Consider the following 22561-nt stretch of genomic DNA (forward strand, 5'->3'; position numbering starts at 1 on the left):
AATGTGTTCAACCTTTACTATTTTATCCGATGTGCGACTTATAACTCACACTTGTGCACAACAACATATTGAAGTTGCCTGAGTTTGAGGCAACATTCAAGCAAATGTAGTGTTGGTACAGATTTGCATAATTCACAAAGTGGTAACATGGTAGTCAAATTTAAATTTCAATGATAGCTTATAAAGAAAGACATCTCTCATCTTATAAGCTTATTTTTTTTAAAAACAAATTAAAATCAATAAAAAAAAAAATATAACATGGTATCAAAATCTGTCGATTTAAGTTTTCCACCATTTATATTCATGCACCAAACATAGTGAAACTGGATAAAAACAGTTTTATTTACAACTAATTACTATAGTTAGATAAATTGAAATAAATAAGTGGGGTTTTATTTGTTATCTCGAAAGACCATAACAACATGATTTTCCATTATAAGATGGACCAGCCGATGACTATAGCTGAAAAGGTTAAAACCAAAAATTCATGAAGGTCCAAAATTAAAAAAATCTCGGTTTATCCTTGCAATATTCTTCGATTTTGTACAGTCAAAATTCATGAAGGTCCAAAACCAAAAATCTTCAAATTACAATGACGAAATTCAACTTTTTTACATGAATAAAATTGAAAATAACCTATATTACAAGTGGATAAAACACTATTAACCCTATTTTGGAGGTTACAACCTTTATGTTACTTACAAATTGTTGTGTAATGTTCCTCTTCTTTTTTTCTTTTTTATTTTTTTATTTTTTATATATATTATCACTGGATTGTTTGTAGCCTAATTGTTGTGTAATTATAACTTCTCAGTTTCTTCCAGCACGTCGACGTGCTACGTCGACGTGCTTAAAGAACTGTGTTGTTTTTCTTTAATATAATTTTGCTTAATTTCTTAAAAGAAAATGCTGCACTGAATTTTAAAAGTACAAATAATTGAAGATATTGGTTTAGCAAACTTATAGATTTAAAAAAAAAAAAAAATTGCATTGCAAAACTCAATGTTTTAACTTTTCAAACATTGAATATACAACTTTAAATAATATTGTGTTCGCTAACATGTTAGCACTTTTAAGGACCTTTAACGATCATATATTATGAAAATTGTGTGTTAAATACACTACAAATTGAAGTATTTAACGATGATGTATCTAGTCTATATTAGAAACTAGATATATTATTTATTAAATGAATCTGAAAAATTATCTTTCTCTTATAAATGAGACCGAATGAAGTACCCCGAAACATTTATTAAAAAGTTTGGTTTTTTTTATAAATTAGCATTTTTTTCGTTGGTAAATGTTTTTTCATCGCCCACTCACCGACTTCATAACGTGGTTCATTATAAAAATTGCTCTTTATACATTTATAGTTTGCTCTCACACATCACGAATTGACCATTTTACTCATAACGAGGGTTAATTATCGTTCGTTGATCAACGTTGTCATTTGCTTCCTACATTCGTTTAACTGTCGTCGTTCAATTGATATGAGTTTTTCACAACACAGCATATAGTTTACCACTTTCCATTCTTGAGACGCATACAATTAATATTACAATTTACAAAACTACAAAAGCCAAAGTGTTATTTTTTGAGGAATATAGAACTAGCAACTAGCAAATTAAAAAATCCTCTCTTATTTATGACCTCAAATTTTCTATTGGAAAATTAAAGATGTTTGGTTTTGCTGACTTTTTTTTTTTCAAGTAGATCAGCGGCGGGAGTTCACACATTTTTTTAATATAGTGAAGTGGGGTGTCCAAAATTCGAACTTCAACCTCTACATATATTATGCATTGTCCACATAAACTGGATTAAGCTTACAGACACATTTACATCAGTGTTGTTATTACAACAAGTGGAATTTAAAATGCCTTCATATAGAAAGAGGGCTCAATCAGAAGACAGAAATAGCATAAATTACACGTGAGTGGCAGTTAAATGTCGTAGGTGAGTGACAGTAGACTATGAATGTAGTCAGTTCAGGGTGTCTGAAAGTAGACTATGAATGTCTAAAGATCAATTTTCGTTCAGTATTTTCTCATGAATTACTCTAGGAGTCCATTAAACTCACACTAAGTATGAGACAAAAGAAAAGCCGAAGTAGTATAATGCCTCCGTTGCTAATGCTTTTATTGTATTCTTGGGACGGAGGGAGTAACATATGTATTTAAGGTGCCAAAGATGAAAAATACTATGTATTGGAGTAATTACTATTTATAAAATCCTTGTGTTCTAAATAAAAACATGTGATTACCAAGAAAATATTTGATCTGGTGAGTATTATGTGGGCAAACTTTGATTTTGGTGTGGGTCATCTCTTCTTTCTTTTGTCATTTATTTGCCTTTTTATGTCGATGCCTAAAAATAATTTTATTTATCACATCCACACGTGTGCTGCCTTTGACTAGCAACATGTTATCCCCCCAAAGTCAAAGGACAAATGTTGACTTGGCTGCTTTCGTAACTCGTAAGCTAGAAGAAATATTTCCCACGTATTCTTCTTCTTGTCCACATATTCCACATGTCAATTCATAACAATAAAATGCATCATTCAATTTTAATACGTTGAAAGTTATTAGTCAATCCGAATTAGGGAGGATTTCGGTAGGTTTGCAGAGTATATGTATTTATACCTGTATAAAAAATTATTGAATCCTACTTAAATTTGTATGAATGACAATTATTGTATATAAAATGGATATTGTAAAGGTTAATTCCTCAAGTGGAATTAAACATCATAAGCTAAAGCTTTTACTCAATTATATCGCATCATCATGGCTCATTCAAATTTGAGACTATTGATCTAGTTGAAAGAGACATTTGATCTCGTCCAAATGATACTAGATGAGATATTTTACTGTTTTAGGCTTTAGCATTGATACATATCTTTGATAAATTAAAAACGGTATTTTTCTTAAATTGAATTACGTCAGTTTCCTTGAATATATATTACGTTAAAAACGATTAACGAAAAGCATCGAGAAGCAAGATAAGATTAGATTGGACGCAGTCATAGAACTTCATTTTTTTTTTTCATCCCTAAATATGATGACAATATTATTTATTTATTTGACTGAATGATAAAAATATTGTTAATTAATTAGGTGAAAACATGAAGTTTCGGAGAAACACACACTTTATGCATTTCCTATGAATTGCATCAACGACAAATGAATCTATAAATACGGCAAAACGCACGTACAAAACAAAACACATATATTAATTAGTCAATCAATATGAAGTTGTCAGAGTTAGAAGCAGCAGGAACAAAGTGCAAAGAGCACCAAAATGACAAACAACTACCTGGTGTTTGCTATTATTGCTTAAGAGACAAACTCTCAAGGCTCAATAACAGACAAATTCATCATGTACCTCAATCTCCTCAATCCTTCTCTTCAACCTCGGCAATTTATATGTCTCATGGTCATAGCCGCCGTCACCGCCGCCAAACTTCTAGTGTGACAGATTCTTTTTCTTCAAATTTGGTTAATTTCAATTATGGTTTAAAGAAGAGCAGTTCGATTGCCTTTGATTCAAGAAGCCAAATCAGAGATAGGGAAATCAATGGAGATATTCAGGAAAATAATAAGAAAAGAAGCTTTTGGTCAAAGCTACTCAAATTGACAAGAAAGGACTCCAAAGAAGCTTTCACGCGTTCAAGGACAGCGAGGGGGAGAATGGGTTGACTTTTTATTACAAGTTTAACTTAGATCACTTTTCTTTAATCACGTAGCTACACATAATTAAATTGTAATGATTTCACATTAATTATTACGCTTATGTTTATAATAATTATCATTGTATAGTTTTCAACCGTTGCCTGAGGTATTGCATCATTGTTTCCGGACTTTCAATAGTCTGTTTAATAACTTTCTGAAAAAAAATTATCAGGTAGTAAACTCATGAGCATAACATGAGATCCACAATAAGAATTCAATTTCGGGTTCTTTTTGAGAGGTATGTTAAACGCTATGTGGACAAAAATTACAAAACAAAACAGATCAGAGAGCAACATTGCTGTCTTGTAAAATTTGAATTTGGAAGTGCTCCATTGTTTTAGGATTTTTACATTACTTACTTTACTCTATAATAAAGCGAATTACTCATTGTGGAGAAATAAAATCTGAATATACTGTGTTTATGTGATTCGCTTGGAACGTATATTAACTCCTGTATAGCAGACTATCTTTCCTTCTTTACATTGCTCTGAGCATTAAACTACCAAAGAAAAAAAAAAGTTAAAAAGGAAAAGAGAAGAAAGCATGCCAGATTTCTCCACCACTGTACACGATAGTATGGATATAGCATCAACAATTCTTGGAACACTTGCAACTTCTTGCCCAAACTATGGCATCATCGAGAAGAACCATCATTGTAAAAGGCTTGGTCCATTGAAGGCTGTTTCAGTCTTAGAAATATATCATCAAGGGATTCAGATGAGGAAACATGAGAGATCATATCTTGTTGTGTTTGCCGTGTGGGTAAAAACCCTTTGGCCCCACCGATGTCGGCCTTGAAACTCGTAAACCCTTTCTTTAATGTTTGCCATGTTGAACCCAAACCATAAGTTCCAGAAGTATTTCCATAATGAGTATTGCCTTTATCAAGCAAGGAAACCTTAGCAGAGTCTAAGTTTCTCTCTTCTGCCTTCAATTTAGATGCTTGTCCACTCTGCTGTCTGACACCAGCATACTTCCTGCTGATCGCTTCACTGCTTGAACTGTATCTTCTTGTCTCTTCCTTCAAAGTTTTTGACAGACGCCCATTAATTTCTGCATTAATTAAAGTGGAAGTTCCTTTCATTTCAACATCATTCTGCTCCTGAACAATATAAGTCATAACATGAGTGGAACTGTTTGAAAGAGCAAAGTAACAAACATTATATCTTGCATCTGTCAAAGTCACCATGATGTTAAGCTACACATATTGCAAGAAATATGAAAATAATGAGAAATAATTGCTTCCATTTTTTCGGGGGTGGCATGTCGTCATACCATAATATTGTTGTTTGATTCAACGTCAATACTATTAAAATTCCTTGCAAGTGGAACAACTTGCTCGCCTACTTTACGTCCTTGTTCAAGCCAATACCGTTCTACAAGTTATATGAATTCAATCATCAGCAATGCTACCACAAATTCAATATCCCACAATACATAAAGGTTTCCTAGTGTAGACACGATTTGTCATTTAACTTGAACTAGAGCTTTAACAGCTAAGAAGTTTTGGTATGCATACCTTTCTGCAAGATAATCAACCCTGATGGATTGAAGCCATCCATATCTTCAGCTTCAGTTTTGAAAATATATCTCCTCCAACCCCCCAGAAAATCAAATACTTTGTCAAAGAAGTTGCTTGCAACCAAGAGGGTGTATATAACCATTATTAGTGGAAAGATTTTGTTAAATTTATCTCCAAAGAAAGGGACAGCATTATCAATGTTCCCCATTCGCTGCAAGCAATTGCAAAATGCACCAAGTTAGAAGAAAACATATTTGAAATATGGGCCAATAAACTTCATGGAGACATAGTAGTACATTCCATCTTTTTCTACTTACAATATGTTTCCTTTATATTATATATATATATATATATATATATATATATATATATATATATATATATATATATATATATAGAGAGAGAGGGCATATCAAATGAGAGGAGTTGTTATAGTGAGAGATGAGAGGAGTAATTAACAACCATCCGATTAAATCCAACGGCTAAGATGCTTTCAACTTTAAAATATACTAAAACCATATGATTAATTTCCCCTTCTTCTCAAGCGTGGCTTCTCTTTCTTGTCCAGTTGCAAAACAAAAACTGCATCTTTCCTTCTCCCTTCTTCTCAAACGTGACTTCCCCTTGTACCATTTATGCAGCTATATGAATCGTTGTTTTTTTAGAGGAATAAGAATCGTTGTTGTTGTTGTCAATCTCTTCCCAAACAAAAATCAAATTAAAGACATAAACTTTTTTTTAAAAAAATCAACACAAAGCTTAGATATTCAACAATGGAGGCTTGCTATTCATGCTTTAATTTCAATCGAACAGTTCTCTTATTTGAAATAAAATTAAATACTCTCCTTCCATAATTTTTTTTTTCTTTGTAATTTCATAAATTAATTTAATTCCTTAAAAAGTAGGTTGAAAAATTAGAATCCAAAGGTAGAATCAAAAAGTTTCCAATCTGGAAATCTGAAGAAGAAGAGGAGGAGGAAATTTGTGGACATCCAAGTAATGGGTTTGAAGAGGAAATTCATAGGAACCAGCAAAAGAATTCCAAACAGTACGAAGAAGAAAAATAAGGGAATTAATCACATGGTTTTATTATATTTTAAAGCTGAAAGCATCTTAACCGTTGGATTTAATCGGATGGTTATTAATTACTCCTCTCATCTCTCACTATAACAACTCCTCTCACTTGATATGTCCTCTATATGAGGGCATTTCAAATGAGAGGGCTTTTTAAATGAGAGGATGAGAGGAGTTAATAAGAACCATTAGATTAAATAAATGGCTCTGATTAAATGATTCATTAAAAGTTTACTCTGACTGTTTGCCTGCCTCGCTTTCACGCTGACTACTCAGTCTCCTTCCCCATACCGGCGGCGCTCCGACTCAGCCTGACTCTCTCTACGGCATCTCTTTAAAATGTCATAGTTACATGTTTGGAATTTATTTTTTATAATAGAATAATTCTGATCTGTTCATAATTTAGAATAAAAGAAAGAATAGAGGTTTCATAAAAAAAATGAACTGCGGTTGTTGATCTGAAACAATAAGGATGAAAAACTTCATTGTTTTTGTTTCACACCGAGAGATCTCCCTTGAAAGATTCATGTCAACATTAAATTTCATCAAATAGATATAATCAATTAGAACAGTGTCATGGTTGGAAGAAAATAGCTTGAAATGATATCTTTTGTGGTGCTAAAGTGAGCAGGAAGAAGTCAATAGAATGGATTACCAAACTGATTGAAGTGAGAAAGAGCGACGAAGTGAGAAGGCGCAGAAAGAAAAAGAAAATCGCAACAGTAACATGGGAGAGAGAGAAGAGGCATGGATGAAGGTGCTGAGAAATAATTAGGCTGCAATTACTAAAATTAGATCTCATGGTAAGGATTGATCCAAAGGCTATGATTTAACCCTCTCATCTCATTTTAAAACTCCTCTCACTTGATACACCCTATATATATATATATATATATATTTGTGTGTGTGAGGGAGGGAGAGATGTAGGTGCCTATGAATGACTATGTTATCACTAATTGAAATGTTTTTTCAATATTTTAATTCCTTTGGAGTTTGATTATTAGATTTAAGCCTTACATTAATATCATATGCAAAAGAGTTAGCAGGGGAATATTTACCTAGAAAGCAATGGATAAAACTATGACAAAATAATTACCTGTTCAAATATAGTTGTTTTATGAGACCCTAGGCGAATGAGATTGAGAAAGTTGTATGAAACAGGGGGAGCATAGCGAGCAATCATACTGGGAACAAAATAGAAAATAAATTATATTTGCTAGATAGCACCAGAAAATTGAGAAACATAAATAACTAGCAGTGACAGTACACAGTAGTGAATATTTCTTACGAGCATATCATAAGCAGGTTAACTGGGCTAGTCTGTCTGGGTGTCAATGAGTAAAACATCAGCCTTCCAATTTTGAACAAGGAGAAGTATGTGCAAATGCACATGTACATGAGTGGAACAAAAGCAAAAGCCTAAGCAAGAAATTGAAGATATGTGATTCAGAAAATGGCTTGTCTTCATTAGTATAATACAGTAAACATTTCATTAAGGCAAAGAGACATCGTGTGGTATTCAATGAGTAATTTAATTTAATTGTAAGCACTGAAAGTGCAAAAATGTTTTACACTGATGTCCAGTCAAGCTTTACCATTTAGATATGTTAATATTATTTTTCAAAATACCTACACAAATATCTAAATGGTGAAATGTGATTGAATGTATGAGTGAAATTATTTTACATTGTTAAATTTTAAATTCTGAATAATTTGCATGCATCGATTTCATGCATAACCCAATTCCAAAAGTGAATTTACGTTCAATACTTGTCTTATGCAAGACATGGTGTTGGTAATACAAGAAATCAGGTAGTGAATTACAGCCTTACACCAAAAGGATGCAAGTTTATTTTAGCTAAGAAAAGATAAGCAGAGAACAATTCATATTTAAAACAAAAAATAAAATAAAGCACAGGTGCAATTGACCAATAATATGCACCCCAAAAAAGGCCAAGATTCTCAATTATGAGGAAGTTCATATGAGACAATGTCCGTTCAATTTTAAATTATTGTAAGATTTTCCATATTGTAGAACAAAAAATATTCATTAAAATCTTTTTTCCACAATGTGAGATGTTGTGTATGTATGTATAAGTATATATAAATTGGTCTACCTGCACAAGCATCTCCTGTGTTCCAACAGATTTTATAAGAATTGAGAAAAGAGATAGATCAACACTAGGTAGAAGTGTTGCCTCTGCTAAAAGAATTGCAACAGACATGATACCAAGTACAACAGCCAGCCCTTTTTCAACTTGTTTTCTCAAAATACACCGCCAGAAAAATTCTGCAAAGAACCACCATTTATTCAGAAACCTAAATAAAAAAAAAGTTCCACTATGTATGGACACAAACACACATGTAATATTTGCATTATTTCATCAGGACATGTATGTTGAGAGGTCCCTCCAGAATTGATAAGACACCATGATGAATGAATCTTGATAATTCAAATGCATGGGAACTAACAATGAAACAAATGCATTATTTCACCATTTGAATGAATCTTGATATTGCAAATGTTACATGTGTGTTTGTGTCCAATTCCAGTTCTCTGTTGGGAACAACTAACAGAAGCATCTTTACTAAGGTTAAATCTTGCAATACAATTCCAATTGCAGGAAAAATATTACGTGGATTTAGGAACAAGTAGATTAACAGAGATTCTTAAAATTACCTAAAGTGTCAAATAAAGACCCTAACTTGCCAGTCCGAGCAGGTCTGATGCTTGACATATATTTCCTGAAATAATAACAAAAATTTCATGAAGTTAGCTGGAAAAACCTTTAAATTTTTTTGAAGCATATTGAAATGGGGCAAAAAACCCACAAAAAAAATTAGAAGCAAACCATCCAGTTGTGCGGCGACGTTCATAATTCTTTGTAGCGTCTTCCACTTCAAGGGCTTCTAGTACATAAGTCATGTACTCACTGCAAAAGCAACAATATAAGGAAATACCATGTAAGGGTTTGAAAAATGCAAGAGCTACAACCAAATAACCATGTTTCCATATATAGCCAGTTAATAGTATGGAAGGGTGGAACATTGCAAATGAGCAAAAGAATTAATAACTTAAAATGACAGTTAACTATTTTCTTACCTTTTATATCTGTAGTACTCCTCAGTAGCCCCCCGGAGATGACGTCTTAATGTTGCCATTGACTTCTCATCAGTATCGTAATCCATATCACTTCCCCCCAATCGGCCACCTTGTGGTGTGAACGACGGATCTTCCCTAAACTGGAAAGTAGAATATTATCCTAACAAAGAACCATGTTCTGCAATCAGAATCTTTAAGCAAAGAACGTGAGATTTATACCATTTGAGTTAGCACGTCATCAATAACATCCATGTAAGGTCTCAGAGGATCACGCCTAGACATCTGATTCGAAGTGGCTTGAGCAACCTACAAAAATAAATCACCACAGAACTTCAAGTTTTTGCCTTTTGTCGTGAGGGGGTAGGTTTAAGAAAGAAAAGAAAGCAGGGTTAGTCTAAAGTTCAACTAAACTGTATTGATCCATTCCTATCTTGCATCATCCCCCTACCCACATTGTTAATAGTAGTGTATTAAGCATGTACTAGTATTTAGTGTGTCTTAGAATTTGGACTTAGGATCTAACTCGATCCAACAAAACTAGGTAGTAAGAGAGGAATGTCATAGCTTCTAAGCACTATATAGGCCATCTCTCTAGTTAATATGTAACTATCAGCACACACCCAATGCGCTCAGGGCTAGAAATTTTAAGTTTGGACTAAAGTGTGTGGGATAATAGGGATATCAATAGTGTGCATGTCCTTTTCCCGACCACGTACTCCACTAAAAATATTGTATAAAAACAGATGTCCTGCATCCTTATTGGATTAGTTTTCTTGATTTTTTCCACATTAGAACACTAGTTCTCTCTTTATTCTTTTTCCACTTTACTTCTCTTGCAAAAAATTTCTCTTTTCCAAACAAAAAAAGGAACGTACAGCAGCAGCAGCATCTTGACCTTGGTCATGAACCAAGTTAAGTCAGTGCTGCTGTGTCAGCCAATTGATTGCTCAGGAGACTGGCATAGTCATTGGTGATAGTCTAGCATCGAGACAGACTGGTGGGATCTTAAATTTGACATAAAGAAGGCTAGGCTAAACAAAACAAACTACATGTTAAGAAAACTAAAATCACTACTACTCAAGAGCATAGGACATAAGAGTTCCCTAGGCAAGATTTAGTTGACCTCCGATGAACTGAGTATAAGTTAGCTTGCATGAGATTGAAAAAAAAAAAATCCTGTTTGCCTATGCAGATTGGGAAAACATACAACATAAATTTTATGGACAAAATGTACGAACCACTTACAACAATAGCATTTGACAGTTCTTGATGAGCATCATCAAGTTCAACAGCCATTTTAGCAATTTTGTGGGAAAGAACTTTTTGGCGGGTGGTCCAGTCAGCATTTCTCCAAACATTTTTGGGAATTTCACTTAAACCAAAGCCAAGAAGAAATGCGCCAGTAACTAGTCCGAAAGTATTTGAGCAAGCCATGGCTAATCCCAAAATACTTCCACTCCTGCTTATAAAAGAATCAGCTAACTGAAGTTAAATTTAAAAAAAAAAAAAAAAAAAAAAAAAAAAAAAAAGAGGGGCAGGGGCTTCACTTGAAACCAAAACGCATATATGCACACGTAGAAATGCAAAAAGGGTTATGCAAACTGCTGATTTGTGAGTTATATGCATTATATAGCTTTCCAAAATGTGCTGAAAGCTGAATCACTATATATCTTATTATAAACGCAGTCTTGGAAAGACTCACAGAGACAATGCAATGATAGCATCTTGGAGTAAATGCAAATATGTCAAAAACAAAAAAAAACTATAAATGTTGGATAAAATTATGGCTTGCAAATGTACGGCTTTCACAGATAAATTGTTATTGCCCATAAAAACTGGTTCACTCAAATCCTCCTTACTCACAAAAATTTTAAAAAAATAGAAAGATGTTTTTTGGGCACAAATTTCTGGAATACATCATTCATGTCGAAGTCCAAACATCGTTAAAAAAAGCATCTATCCTTATGACTTATAAATATTCAAGAAAAAATTAGATTAGTTGCTATGTGTGGAGCATTGAGGAAACAATGAAACTCTTCGAGTGAAAATAAGAATATTCATTCAAAGAAAACTAATTAGAAAACTCTAAGCAAAAATACCAAAGGGACAATTTCTTGCAATAAAAATCTGTAATATAGTTCATAACAACAAAGGTTAGGAAGACGAGAACCAACCAGTGCCTGTGCATCATAATGAGAAGAATAAGTCCAAAAAAGCCAATGGATCCGACAATTAGATAGAAGACCAAGTTAACGTGTATACTAGTCTTCAATCTTTCCGATACAGTAAAGTCACCAGCATCTTCAAAACCCTGAATAAGGGGCACGACAGCCCTGCTTAGGATAACATAATTTAATAAATGAGCAAATTTCCATTTCTGATGAGTAAATTCCATTTATATATTTCCTTGAAACATTTAGTTAGTACTATTTTACACAAGAATATGAGAAGGCAAGCAACATTAAAACAAATTAGCAAATAGCATAATAGCTCATGCACAAAATCATCTAAGATGTACAGCTATGCATAATAAATTGTGTTTTGTCATTGATTATTATTTACAGCATGGCTTAAGCCTCGTAAACTTATTGTCGATTATATATTATCGAGAAGTTGAATATGAAAGATATCAACCGAAAGAATAAAGGAAAACAAGCACAATGAGTTATGAGGTTAAAGTTGTTCGGAGCAATGGCTTAGCTTAATTACTAGGAGAAAGGGTGGATGAGGATTAATTTAGAGTTGTTAGTGGTGGGAAAATGAGCAGCAGCTAAATTGTGAAAAGGGGGAACCCTGTATTGAAGGGATTGGAAGAAAATTATCTCGTTTTTCTGTTTGTCATTCATCCTACAATCAAATAAGTATTCTATCATTTTCTCTTTTATTTATCTCTCATATCTCTTTCCCTTTGGGTCTGTAATACAACCAAAAGAAAATAATCTGAATTTCATAAGATGTGTATTGATAAAAAATTATATATATTCTCATTAAATAGTTATTTTAGCTTAATCCATTTATGCATCATATCCTGTACATGAATCAACCAAAGTAGATATTCCATTTACTCGAACAACTAATATTTCCTTGCCATGTTAAGAAAGAGCAAAGTACTACTGAATTGATAAACAGAAAGACCTCAAAAAAGCATTGGTCAATTATCCAATATGTGGGGATAAATATTGGCCTTTCTGAGTCACAATTATACAACTTATTTGAACTAACACAAGAGATTGTATTGTAAAAGTGTTGCAGGCATAAACATAGAAAGTTTTAAATGAAGCGTACCAAGTAAGCAAAAATGTACTCCAATATGACCAGCTCCAGAAGAAAGAAATTCCTCCATTGTCCAGTTGGGAAGATATTGTCTGCATGAGTTAAAGAAAGAATAGCATTATATGAATGAAATCGTTGCACGTATAATTCTTCAATGATCCAAAATTCTCTACATTGTTCCACTTTTTAAAGGAGGGGGGATACCTATGGAAGTGCCAAATTGAAGGAAATGGCAGGCTTAAATACAAAGTCAATCTTTGCGGTGCTAAATTAAGTAATTATTCTTTCAAGTTTAAGGCATGACATCTAACTGTTCATAATTTTCTTTGTATCGAAGACCTTTTGGAAGGTTAACAGGTTAATACTCCCTCGTGAGGCTGCTTTTGGAGTTTGAGTTGAGACAAATAACCATCCCTTATTAATGAATTGAGCATTGATTTGGAAGCTATGGAATCAACCTTTTGGTATTTTTTAGGTGTAAATAATCTTAGAATTGGATCATGCTCTCGTTCATACAGATAAAAATATTTAGAGATTTTAATCAAATTATTCCCGTTCATCTTGTGTTTCTTACAATTGATAAGGACTTATGTATAATCAACACTTCAAATTGAAGGTGTGTCTGATCCAACACTTGCTCTTACATTCACTTACATTTTCTTAAATTATAACTAAATTAGTATAAATATGTCCATACGTTTTGTGAAAAGCAGCATATAATGAATTATTTGAATTTATCTACTTATGCAAATAGTTAACAATTTGATTTGATTTTAGTATTGTTATAAAAGTAACTTAAACATAATCTATAATTAAGTTATTTATACAAACACAGTTTTCATATTGAGGATGATTGCAAGGTATACTAAAATGGTGAATTAAGTTGAATTGAAGGGAATGAGAGATAGAAAAAGGAATAGTACCACCCAGATATCAGCGGGGACGAGGATGATGATGGAGAGGGAAACGAACCAAGTGTATCCAACGGTGAAGAGAACGTAGAGTGGTACGGAAGGTCCAGCGAAGTACCGAAGCGTTAACAGAACCATTCCCATTGTGAGGGGAAGAGATATCATGTAGAACACCCACATCTTCGCTCTTCTCTCGATTGATCGAATCACACAAGTCAGTCACACAAGTTCGTTCCAGCTGCACCGCCACGGCATCGCCCCCAACCCCTCCTCTTCCCTATGGGCTTCATGCACAAATTCTACGGCCCACTTTTCTTCTTTGTATTCTTTTTTCATAGCTTCTTTTCCCACCTCCCACTTTTCTTAAAAATCACATAAACCCAATTTATTTTTTTGAAGAGGTTTCTAAAATATGTATTCATTCTAATTATCTAATAATATCCAAGACTCTTTAAGTGAATCATTCAAATGAAGTGTAAAGATAAAATGCTAGTTAGATGATGTATTCAGTCTTTTATATGTCTAGTTTTGGAAGTGAGGTGGCGTGTTGAGAATTTTATATCAGATGAAATAAGATCTCAATATATTTAAGTATAAGTTGGGGCAATTTTGATCTTACAATTTGATTTTATAAGGTTGAGTTAAAGAGACTTAAAATCTAATATAACATGAAGAAAAAAAAAATCAATCGCAACATTTCAATAAAAAAAACTCATGATCAACACAACACTATCACTCTTGCTCTCAACTTGACGTTGCACAAAAATCACTACATCGTTATTATTTACATATAGCACCAGCATCTTCCTTATTGCAAATAAGCAGCAATAGATTCGGTGACTGCTCAATAGATTTAAGTATTTCTAAAACATCAGAAATCATCAATCTATTAATCTTAAAAATGTTTTACACCTTTAGCAAATCAATCATATGTATGATCTTAGAAGTAGTTTAATTAAAGTCACAAATTTTAATAGTATAACAATTATTATTATTTTTTACAAAGTATAACAACAATTATTTATTGATTGACGAAATAAAATTAAATACAACTCATACAAATCTTTCCCCTCCTCCCACGTGAACCAAATGGACCCTTAGTTGGCGAGTAGATTATGGGAGTTTGAAGATCAAACATGCAAAGCACGCATTTATTCTGTGCATTTCTAGATTTAAGTATACTCTTCTCCTTCAATTCTCATTAACAATTTTGCTTTAAGCATTTTCTACAATTGTCACCTAAATGAATTAGGAAAATATTAACGAATGTTCTTGAACATTTTTTAAGACCTTTAAATAGTACTTCATTCGCTTTAAAATAAGTATCGTTTTAGATGTTTACACACATATTAAGAAATGCAATGATTAAAATAAAGAGAATGATTATTTTACATAATTATTCTTATTAACTATTGGTTAGTTTTAAAAGTAATACTTTGAAAATAGTGTGCAGAGTATTAATTGGAGGGTACAATTGAAAAGAAAAAGTTATTATTGTATTGGAAACTGAAAGTGACATTGATTTTAAAACAATTTTTTTTTGCTAAAGCGACACTCATTTTGAAACGGATGGAGTAATTTTTTTGAAATTTTTTATATTCAATGCATAAAAAATTGAAATATTTAATTTTTTTTATAAAATAATATATTTTTTTTAAAATCTTTAAAGAGTGTCTCATAACACTCCTTAACGAGAGCTATTGTAAGGCTCTGTTTGGTAAAAATAGTTGATAGCTTATAAGCTAACTGATAGCTTTTAGCTGATAGTTGATAGCTGATAAGCTAACTGAAGTGTTTGATAAAATTAGCGGTTCAACTAGCTTATAAACGTAAAATGACATAAAAGGGTATTTTTAATTCATTATAAAATTTGTATCAATTGATATTTAAAATTTCATAGTTTAAATATATTAATCTAATATGTCTTTTATATGTTATTTTTAAATTCATAAATTAGCTAATGTTTTATTTAAAATTGATTTTATTTCAGTTTTTAGACTTTATAAAAAAATTAAACAAAACCTTTAAAAAAAAATTAATTGTTACCCACTAAAACAAAATGAAACGTATTGACCCAAAATCAAACAAAATTTTGTTTTTAGACTTAAAAACAAAATTAAACATAACGTAATATGATTTATTTAGGCAAACGTAACATATATTTTTTTAAGAAAAAATGTAGTTTTTATTTTTGTAAACATGAGCAAATATTTTGTAAAAATAAATAAAAGCGTGAGCATATATATTTAGTTAAAGTGAAATCTGGGATTAAAAGTGCTATATTTTTCTTCAACGTAGTTATTTATTACAAAGGGTAGTTATGAATTTTTGTTAAATTGATAAGGGTAAAAATGAGACAAAAAAAGAGAAGCTATAAGCTATAAGCTCAAACGCTACTTGGAATAGCTTCTGAAAAATAGCTTATAAGCTCGTGAAATAAGCTATAAGTTCATGATCAAAAAGTGTTACCAAACAGAACTTTTTTTGTGAAACGAGCTTATAAGCTATAAGTTAAGAGCTAAAAGCTCTTTTTTTGAGTTTACCAAACAGACCCTAAGTCAAATACATGCTTTGGCTTGTAGCATGAGAGATTGAGACGACATGTCCATTGAAAACACACGACATATACTACTTTATTAGTGAGTAGGGAAAACTTATTCTACCTAATAAAGCAAAAGAAAATGACTTTCGTTGAAACTTCAAAACCCACGATGGAAGAGACAGACCCAATTGGACTTTTCATTTTCATCTCATTCAATCAAAAGAAAACTTATTCAGTACAAAAAAAAACGATTTAATTTTTATATTTTACATTTTTAATAATAATGATAAAATGATTCGTCATGCATGGACCCAGCGGCCAAGTTCAGACAATAAACATTCATGATTCAACCACTACAGATTTCTTTGTATGTATAGCAACAACTTTGGTAGGTTACTGTTTAATGGAAATAACAGCTAATTATGTCTAACCATAGTCCATAAACCATAAATAAAACAATAAAAAACAAGTTGTACATGTGGACGAAACAGGTCTCATTTTTTATTTACCAGACAAGCCTGGATTTGGCTATCCCTTCAAAGTAAAGGCTACATTTTTGGAGTTTCTAAAGAGTTAAATAATAATAATGTAGTATCACTATTTATTAAAATTTTAATATTAAAGTTATTACACAGATATAATATAAAGTTAAATTATTCTTTGACCAGAAATAAGTAAAATATTCTCAGTTTAACTTTTTCAACTATCAATTATAACAGCATACTTTTCCTTAAAAAAAAATTATAACAGCACACATTAAATACTTTAAGGGTCTTACTAATAAGTGTCCTCAAAGTATTGGTTAAAGAATTTATAAATAGAAATTTTATTTTGAAAATATAAGATTTTACTTTTGATCAAGTAATAATCACACAATTTTTTTAATAAAATGTTAGTATTAATTTTAGATGTTTAATCAATGTCTTAGGGCACTGATTAGTATTCTCCATACTTTACATACTTATATTGTAACAAATACATTGAGGATATGTTTGGTTGCTAGAACAAAGTTTAATTGAACAGAGAAAGAAGTGAGAGAAGAGAAAAATAGATAAAATAAAAAATATTTGGTAGATTTTTATGTAGAAAAAAAAAGTGAAGTGATAAATGTCCGTTTAATTTTTAAAATGACGAAAAAACGTGTGTTTGATCTATTAAAAAACGAAGGTTTGGACAAAACAAATCTTGCTTTACTGTATTTCATTTGTAAAATTGTTTCAGAGACAAAACAAACTAGAAGTAAATAAGAGAAAAAAACTGAAAGCCTTGTTCCTCACAACCATTTTGTCAAATATTTAACCTTATTCATTGTTGTGTCACCGTTAATGAATAGGTAGTGATATTTGTACATCCAATTGATGACAACTTTGATGACAACCTTGTTTTTCTCTCTTCTTATTGGTCAAAAACAATGGAGAAAGAAAAAGGAAGAGAGAGAATAAGAATATCATGCGAGTATGAGAGAGAAAGTTGTCTAAAAGTTGTCACATAATAGTTGTACAAATATCATTTCTCTAGTGAATAATGTTAAATATCTTGTCAGCGCTATTTTCAAAGTTTTTAGTAGAGTATTTACATTGAAGATGGGGATGTCAACGGTGGGGTTTAGCATGGGAAAGGAGAATTGTTTCCCACCATAGGAAAGTCAATTTTAACCATTAGATCTACAATCTTATCATACACTCTCAACACTATATTTTTGTCACTATCTTCCACTACCATCTCTCTCCTTCATCCCCACCAACCCACCACCAGCAACACCATGAGAACTATAGTTTTTACCAATCAGATTCAAAATTTTAACAATCAATATTCCATGAACTTACTTTTTGCAATTCAAAGTAATCAATCCTTGCAGGACACTATATAGGAACAAATTGTTTGATTTGAGCAAAATATATTCTCAACCTCTGGCTGACGGAAGAGTTGGGTCTTGAATAATAGAAGGAACATATAAAAATTCACACAGGTTAGCATACAAATTCACAGAGTGTTGTGACTAATTTCTTTTGGAAGAAAAAATGGAAAAAAAATATGTATTCGTGCAGTCAGGTTAAGTTAGCTGCCTCAGCACTCAACAAATACAAATGGAGAGGTTAGATTTGTGGTCTAATAATGGAAGGGAAGCTTAGATTGCTCCAAATCTGATATCCACTTCATATATAATAATGAACAATCAAAATCATGAGCAATATTTTGGATTGGGATTAATACATTGCAGCAAAGAAAATAAAATAAGGTTTGATGAGTCGCTGGTTAGGGGTTTGTGGAGGATGAATGAAAGAGATGGTATCGGAAGATAGTGACAAAAATATAGTGTAATGGTTAAAATTGACTTTCCTATGATGAGAAACAACTCTTCTTTCCCATGCTAAATGCCACCTATGTCAACAGTTGAGCAAATGATGAATGAAGAAAAGAAAGAAGATCAAATCAATACTAATGGAGAATCTAAGAGAGGTTCATAAATAAAGGGGAAAAGGCGAGAGTTATTTGGTCGGGACAGACCAATATGGTGGCTGCCACCCTCTTCGTAAACTTTAGGCCTCTTATTTCCACGTGCCTTGCTTTTATGTGAAAGTCAACTCAATTGAAAAATGCTCCCATTGAAATTGCATCCAATCCAAGATTCCCAAAAAAACTGATCCAGCTGTTGAATTTTGAAGCTACTCTAAGATTTTAATATACATTCTCAAACTTTATTATAGTATTTCCTAATAATATCGATCATTTTAATTAATTGTTTTACAATTCAACCGAATATTCTTTCAAAAAATTCAACAGAATGTTTTTTACAAACTAGCTTCTGCAAGAGGGACCATAAAATAAAATATTTGTCTTGGTGAATTTCAAATGAATAAAATAAAAACATTGTAAAAAAAAAAAAACATAAATAAACAACGTTAGACCCTTCTGAACTCAAAATATTCTTGGGCCCTCTTGTGGTTGTGAAAGAGCTTTTTTGTTCACTTTGATGGTCCCAACTATTAGCTGATAAAAAATGATCATGTCAAGAAAGTCACATGATGTTTGTCTAGTTCCCAACTGAGAAAATCACTTGCAAATTTGGCATGTTACAACCACATAATTACTTCTAGTTAAGCATTTTAATTTAAAGTGAGAATGAAAAGAAAACAAGAGCATTACTCGTAGGTGCATATCAATCATCATACATCCTTTTGGAATTTGGATATATATAGTTAAATACATGCCCCATTTTCCCATTTCTAGCACTAACAACTCAATAGATTACCTGCTTTAATTTGGACCACAAATCTAATAATTTTCCGACCCTCCCCCTCTAAAAGGAAAAAGGTAACAAAAGTAAAAGAAATTAGAAATCATTTCTGAGAATCCTAGGTCAATGTTGTACCAAAATTCCAAGCTCAAGTTTTCAATAGTGTGACCTGTTAATTCATTATTGAAAGCATTTCCACATTTTACACCCAATTAGAACAAACAATGGCGGAGACTGAGAACTGCCAGGGTGTGTATCTGACTTCAAACCCCAATTATTATTATTAACTCATACTATCATATAGGAGACAGTACAGTATACCCCTAAGTGCAATTAGAAAATGATTACCTAATATTATCTTGGGAAATGTTAACGAGTGCCCACGGAGCATTCTTTAAGAGCTTAGAATAGTAACCTTTTATGAAAACTTGTGTATTTAATACATTGGAAATTGAACTATTTGACTTTTTTAAAGAATAATTTCTTAATTTAGCATGTTTAAAGAGTGTCCCAGAGGCACTCGTTAACAAGACTCTATTGTCTTTACTATATTTGGGTGCATTCTGCACATATGATTATTTTATTTTTTTAAAGAAACACGCATTATATTTACTATATGAAGAATGTTAATCACTACTCACGGGGCATTGGTTAGGCGGTCAAAAGAAGTATATTTTACTCCCTTCGGTCCTATTTATAAGAGAGGTCCTATTTATAAGAGAAAGTTGACTTTTTAAATACATTGAATAATGTATGCATCTAGTTAAGAACCTAAACCAAATACATAAATTATTTAATGTATTTAAAAAGTAAATTGTCTCTTGTAAATAGGACCGGAAAGAGTATTAAAAAGTGGTGTAATAATTAATTGGTCAAAAGTAACCGCATATATTTCAAAGATAATTTTTCTACTTTTAGATTCCTTAACCAGTGCCCTCAACCCTGAGGGCACCTGTTAACAAGCCTTACTATATTTAGGTGCATTCCACATATCTTCACGCATCAGAATTACAGAAGTTGATATAATAGTTCCCCCTAAAAGTGTTTTCTTTTTTTAGAGTAGTTCCCCTTAAAGTTGATTAGGCATAAATATAAATTTGTCCGCACGTGCAAGTTAACATCTTAAAAAGATTTTGATTATTCACAAACATTTGCTCCTTTAATTGATTTTTATCTTATAAACACACGGCATCAATAAACACTCACGTAAATTTATTTGTGATTTCATTGCGGAAGAATGCTAGCAAATGTCTTAAATATCATTGCGGAGTATTAATCAAAAGAGATAAATATTATATATTTTTTAAATAATATCTTTAAAACACTTCTTAGCATAATTTTTATAAAAAAGAGATTTTAACTTCTATGTTAAAAATTCAGAGGTTTTTTATGACGCACTTTCACTCTACACACCGATGGGAAGGACAACTATACTAATGGACTGTGCTGTTTGAGTTCTATGTTACACAAGCACCTAATTACAAAAAAACTATAAGCTATAAACCTGTGTGATAGTGTTTGAGTTATAGCTTATGGCTTATATGCTTGTGAAAAATAAGCTATAATTTAGCAAAATAAACTATAAGCTCTTGATGAAAAGACATTTATCAAGCATTTATAAACTATAAACTAACTTTTTGACCTTGTCAAACACACCTTAATTATACTACTAACTTTTTTAACATGCGTAACATATGTCAAAGTTTTTTTTTTTTTTGACATAAATGAAATGATATTCATTCATGCAAATCGAGAGATTACATCATTCAACACCACTAAAAACGTAAAGGATGAATTTGCGAACAAACTCACAGCATCCAAGTTAATAGCATATAACAGCATAATGCCTACAAAAATATATGATAAAATCAAAGTGACCGGAATATCCATCGCATTCGGATCTGCAACGTTAACGCCCAAATCTTTAATTGAATTACTTATCTTTCAATATGAATCAAATGAACGCCGCACGACGAAGGAAAATCAAACAATGCCGCACAAGACGACGAATAACAAACCACCACACTTAGATGATGAAATCTCAAAGAAAAAAACCTAAATCTATGTGAAAATCAATTATTTAGATTGAAATAGAGATAAAAAAAATGAAGAAGGGTGATTTCAGATCAATAATTGACCCAAAAAATATAAAAAATGGGAGTTCAATTAAATTTAAAAAAAAAAATATAAAAAAAAAAGTTTAATAAAGGAAAGTAGCATATTATGATGAATGCATACAGGTCCACCAATTTAAAACCGCATTTATTTTTAGTGTAAAGAAGAATGGCTGATGGCTCCATTAGATCTAGCCAACGATGCATAGGAAGGCATGGACAAAAAACGAGTTTTGCAGGGTGATTAACATTGGCATAAACAAATATTCATTTCAATCCTTTTTTTTTTCTTTCTTAACTGATGTTTAAAGAGCACCGATTAACATTACTCTTTTGCTTCCTTCAACAAAAAAAATCATTACTCTTTTTTTTTTCTTCTTCATGTGACGTTATCTTAACATACACTCCCTCCGTCCTAATTTATAAGCAAAAAACACTAATTCACACTTATTAAAAAAACTAATACTTAGGGGGGTGTATTGGATTGAGATTTTAAAAGACTATTTTGACAAAAAAAGTCTTGAAGATTTTAAAAGATTGTGGAGGAATGTATTGACTTTCAAAGGATTTTAAAAGACTTTTAAGATTTTGAGGGATTTTAGCTCATAGACTTTTAAATATTTGAAAGTATTTTATGAGAATTCATAAGATTTGAAATGACTATCAAATTTTAGCAATAATTCAAAATTACAAGAGTTGACTAAATAAAAAATCAAAGGTTTGCTAGACCAAAAAAAAAAAATCAAAGGTTTGCATGATAAAAAATAAAATCGATACAATTTTTATGGGATTGACTACTAATAATAATATATTATAATAATAATTACTTAATAAAATCAAACTTACTCGTTGAAAAAAAAAATTATTGATAATAATAAAATAAACATGAAAGAGCACGAAAAAGAAAACATGAAGTAAATAATTTGATCAACAACAACCAATTCGTGAAGAAAATAAAAATGACGAGAATAAAAAAAAATTAAAACCTAGAAAAAGAAAACAAACATGAAATAATGATACTGAGAGAAACAAAAAACTGAAGTGGAAGAAGGAGTAAAA

The 22561-nt window shown here is 31.6% G+C and overlaps 1 protein-coding gene across 3 annotated transcripts; it reads right to left on the bottom strand.

The window, feature by feature from the left end:
• Positions 1-3990: 3990 nt before the first annotated feature.
• On the bottom strand, positions 3991-13860 carry LOC25501867 (LMBR1 domain-containing protein 2 homolog A). 3 transcript variants are annotated; one of them, XM_039828785.1, is made up of 14 exons: positions 13621-13860; positions 12710-12789; positions 11599-11757; positions 10670-10883; positions 9644-9730; positions 9425-9564; positions 9174-9254; positions 9002-9066; positions 8439-8611; positions 7610-7740; positions 7418-7505; positions 5245-5458; positions 5001-5101; positions 3991-4821 (listed from the first exon to the last, which is right to left on the bottom strand). In XM_039828785.1, the coding sequence occupies exons 1-14, from the start codon at positions 13786-13788 to the stop codon at positions 4360-4362; spliced, it is 2163 nt and encodes a 720-aa protein (XP_039684719.1). In that variant the 5' UTR covers positions 13789-13860; the 3' UTR covers positions 3991-4359. The 3 variants fall into 3 exon arrangements, with proteins under 3 accessions (XP_039684719.1, XP_013446758.1, XP_039684720.1); XM_013591304.3 differs by having other exon boundaries at positions 3991-4827; positions 13621-13858; XM_039828786.1 differs by having other exon boundaries at positions 3991-4827; positions 11599-11735; positions 13621-13638.
• Between the last annotated feature and the right edge of the window lie 8701 nt (positions 13861-22561).

The sequence above is a fragment of the Medicago truncatula genome, chromosome 8, assembly GCF_003473485.1.
Source record: "Medicago truncatula cultivar Jemalong A17 chromosome 8, MtrunA17r5.0-ANR, whole genome shotgun sequence".
Lineage (NCBI taxonomy): Eukaryota > Viridiplantae > Streptophyta > Magnoliopsida > Fabales > Fabaceae > Medicago > Medicago truncatula.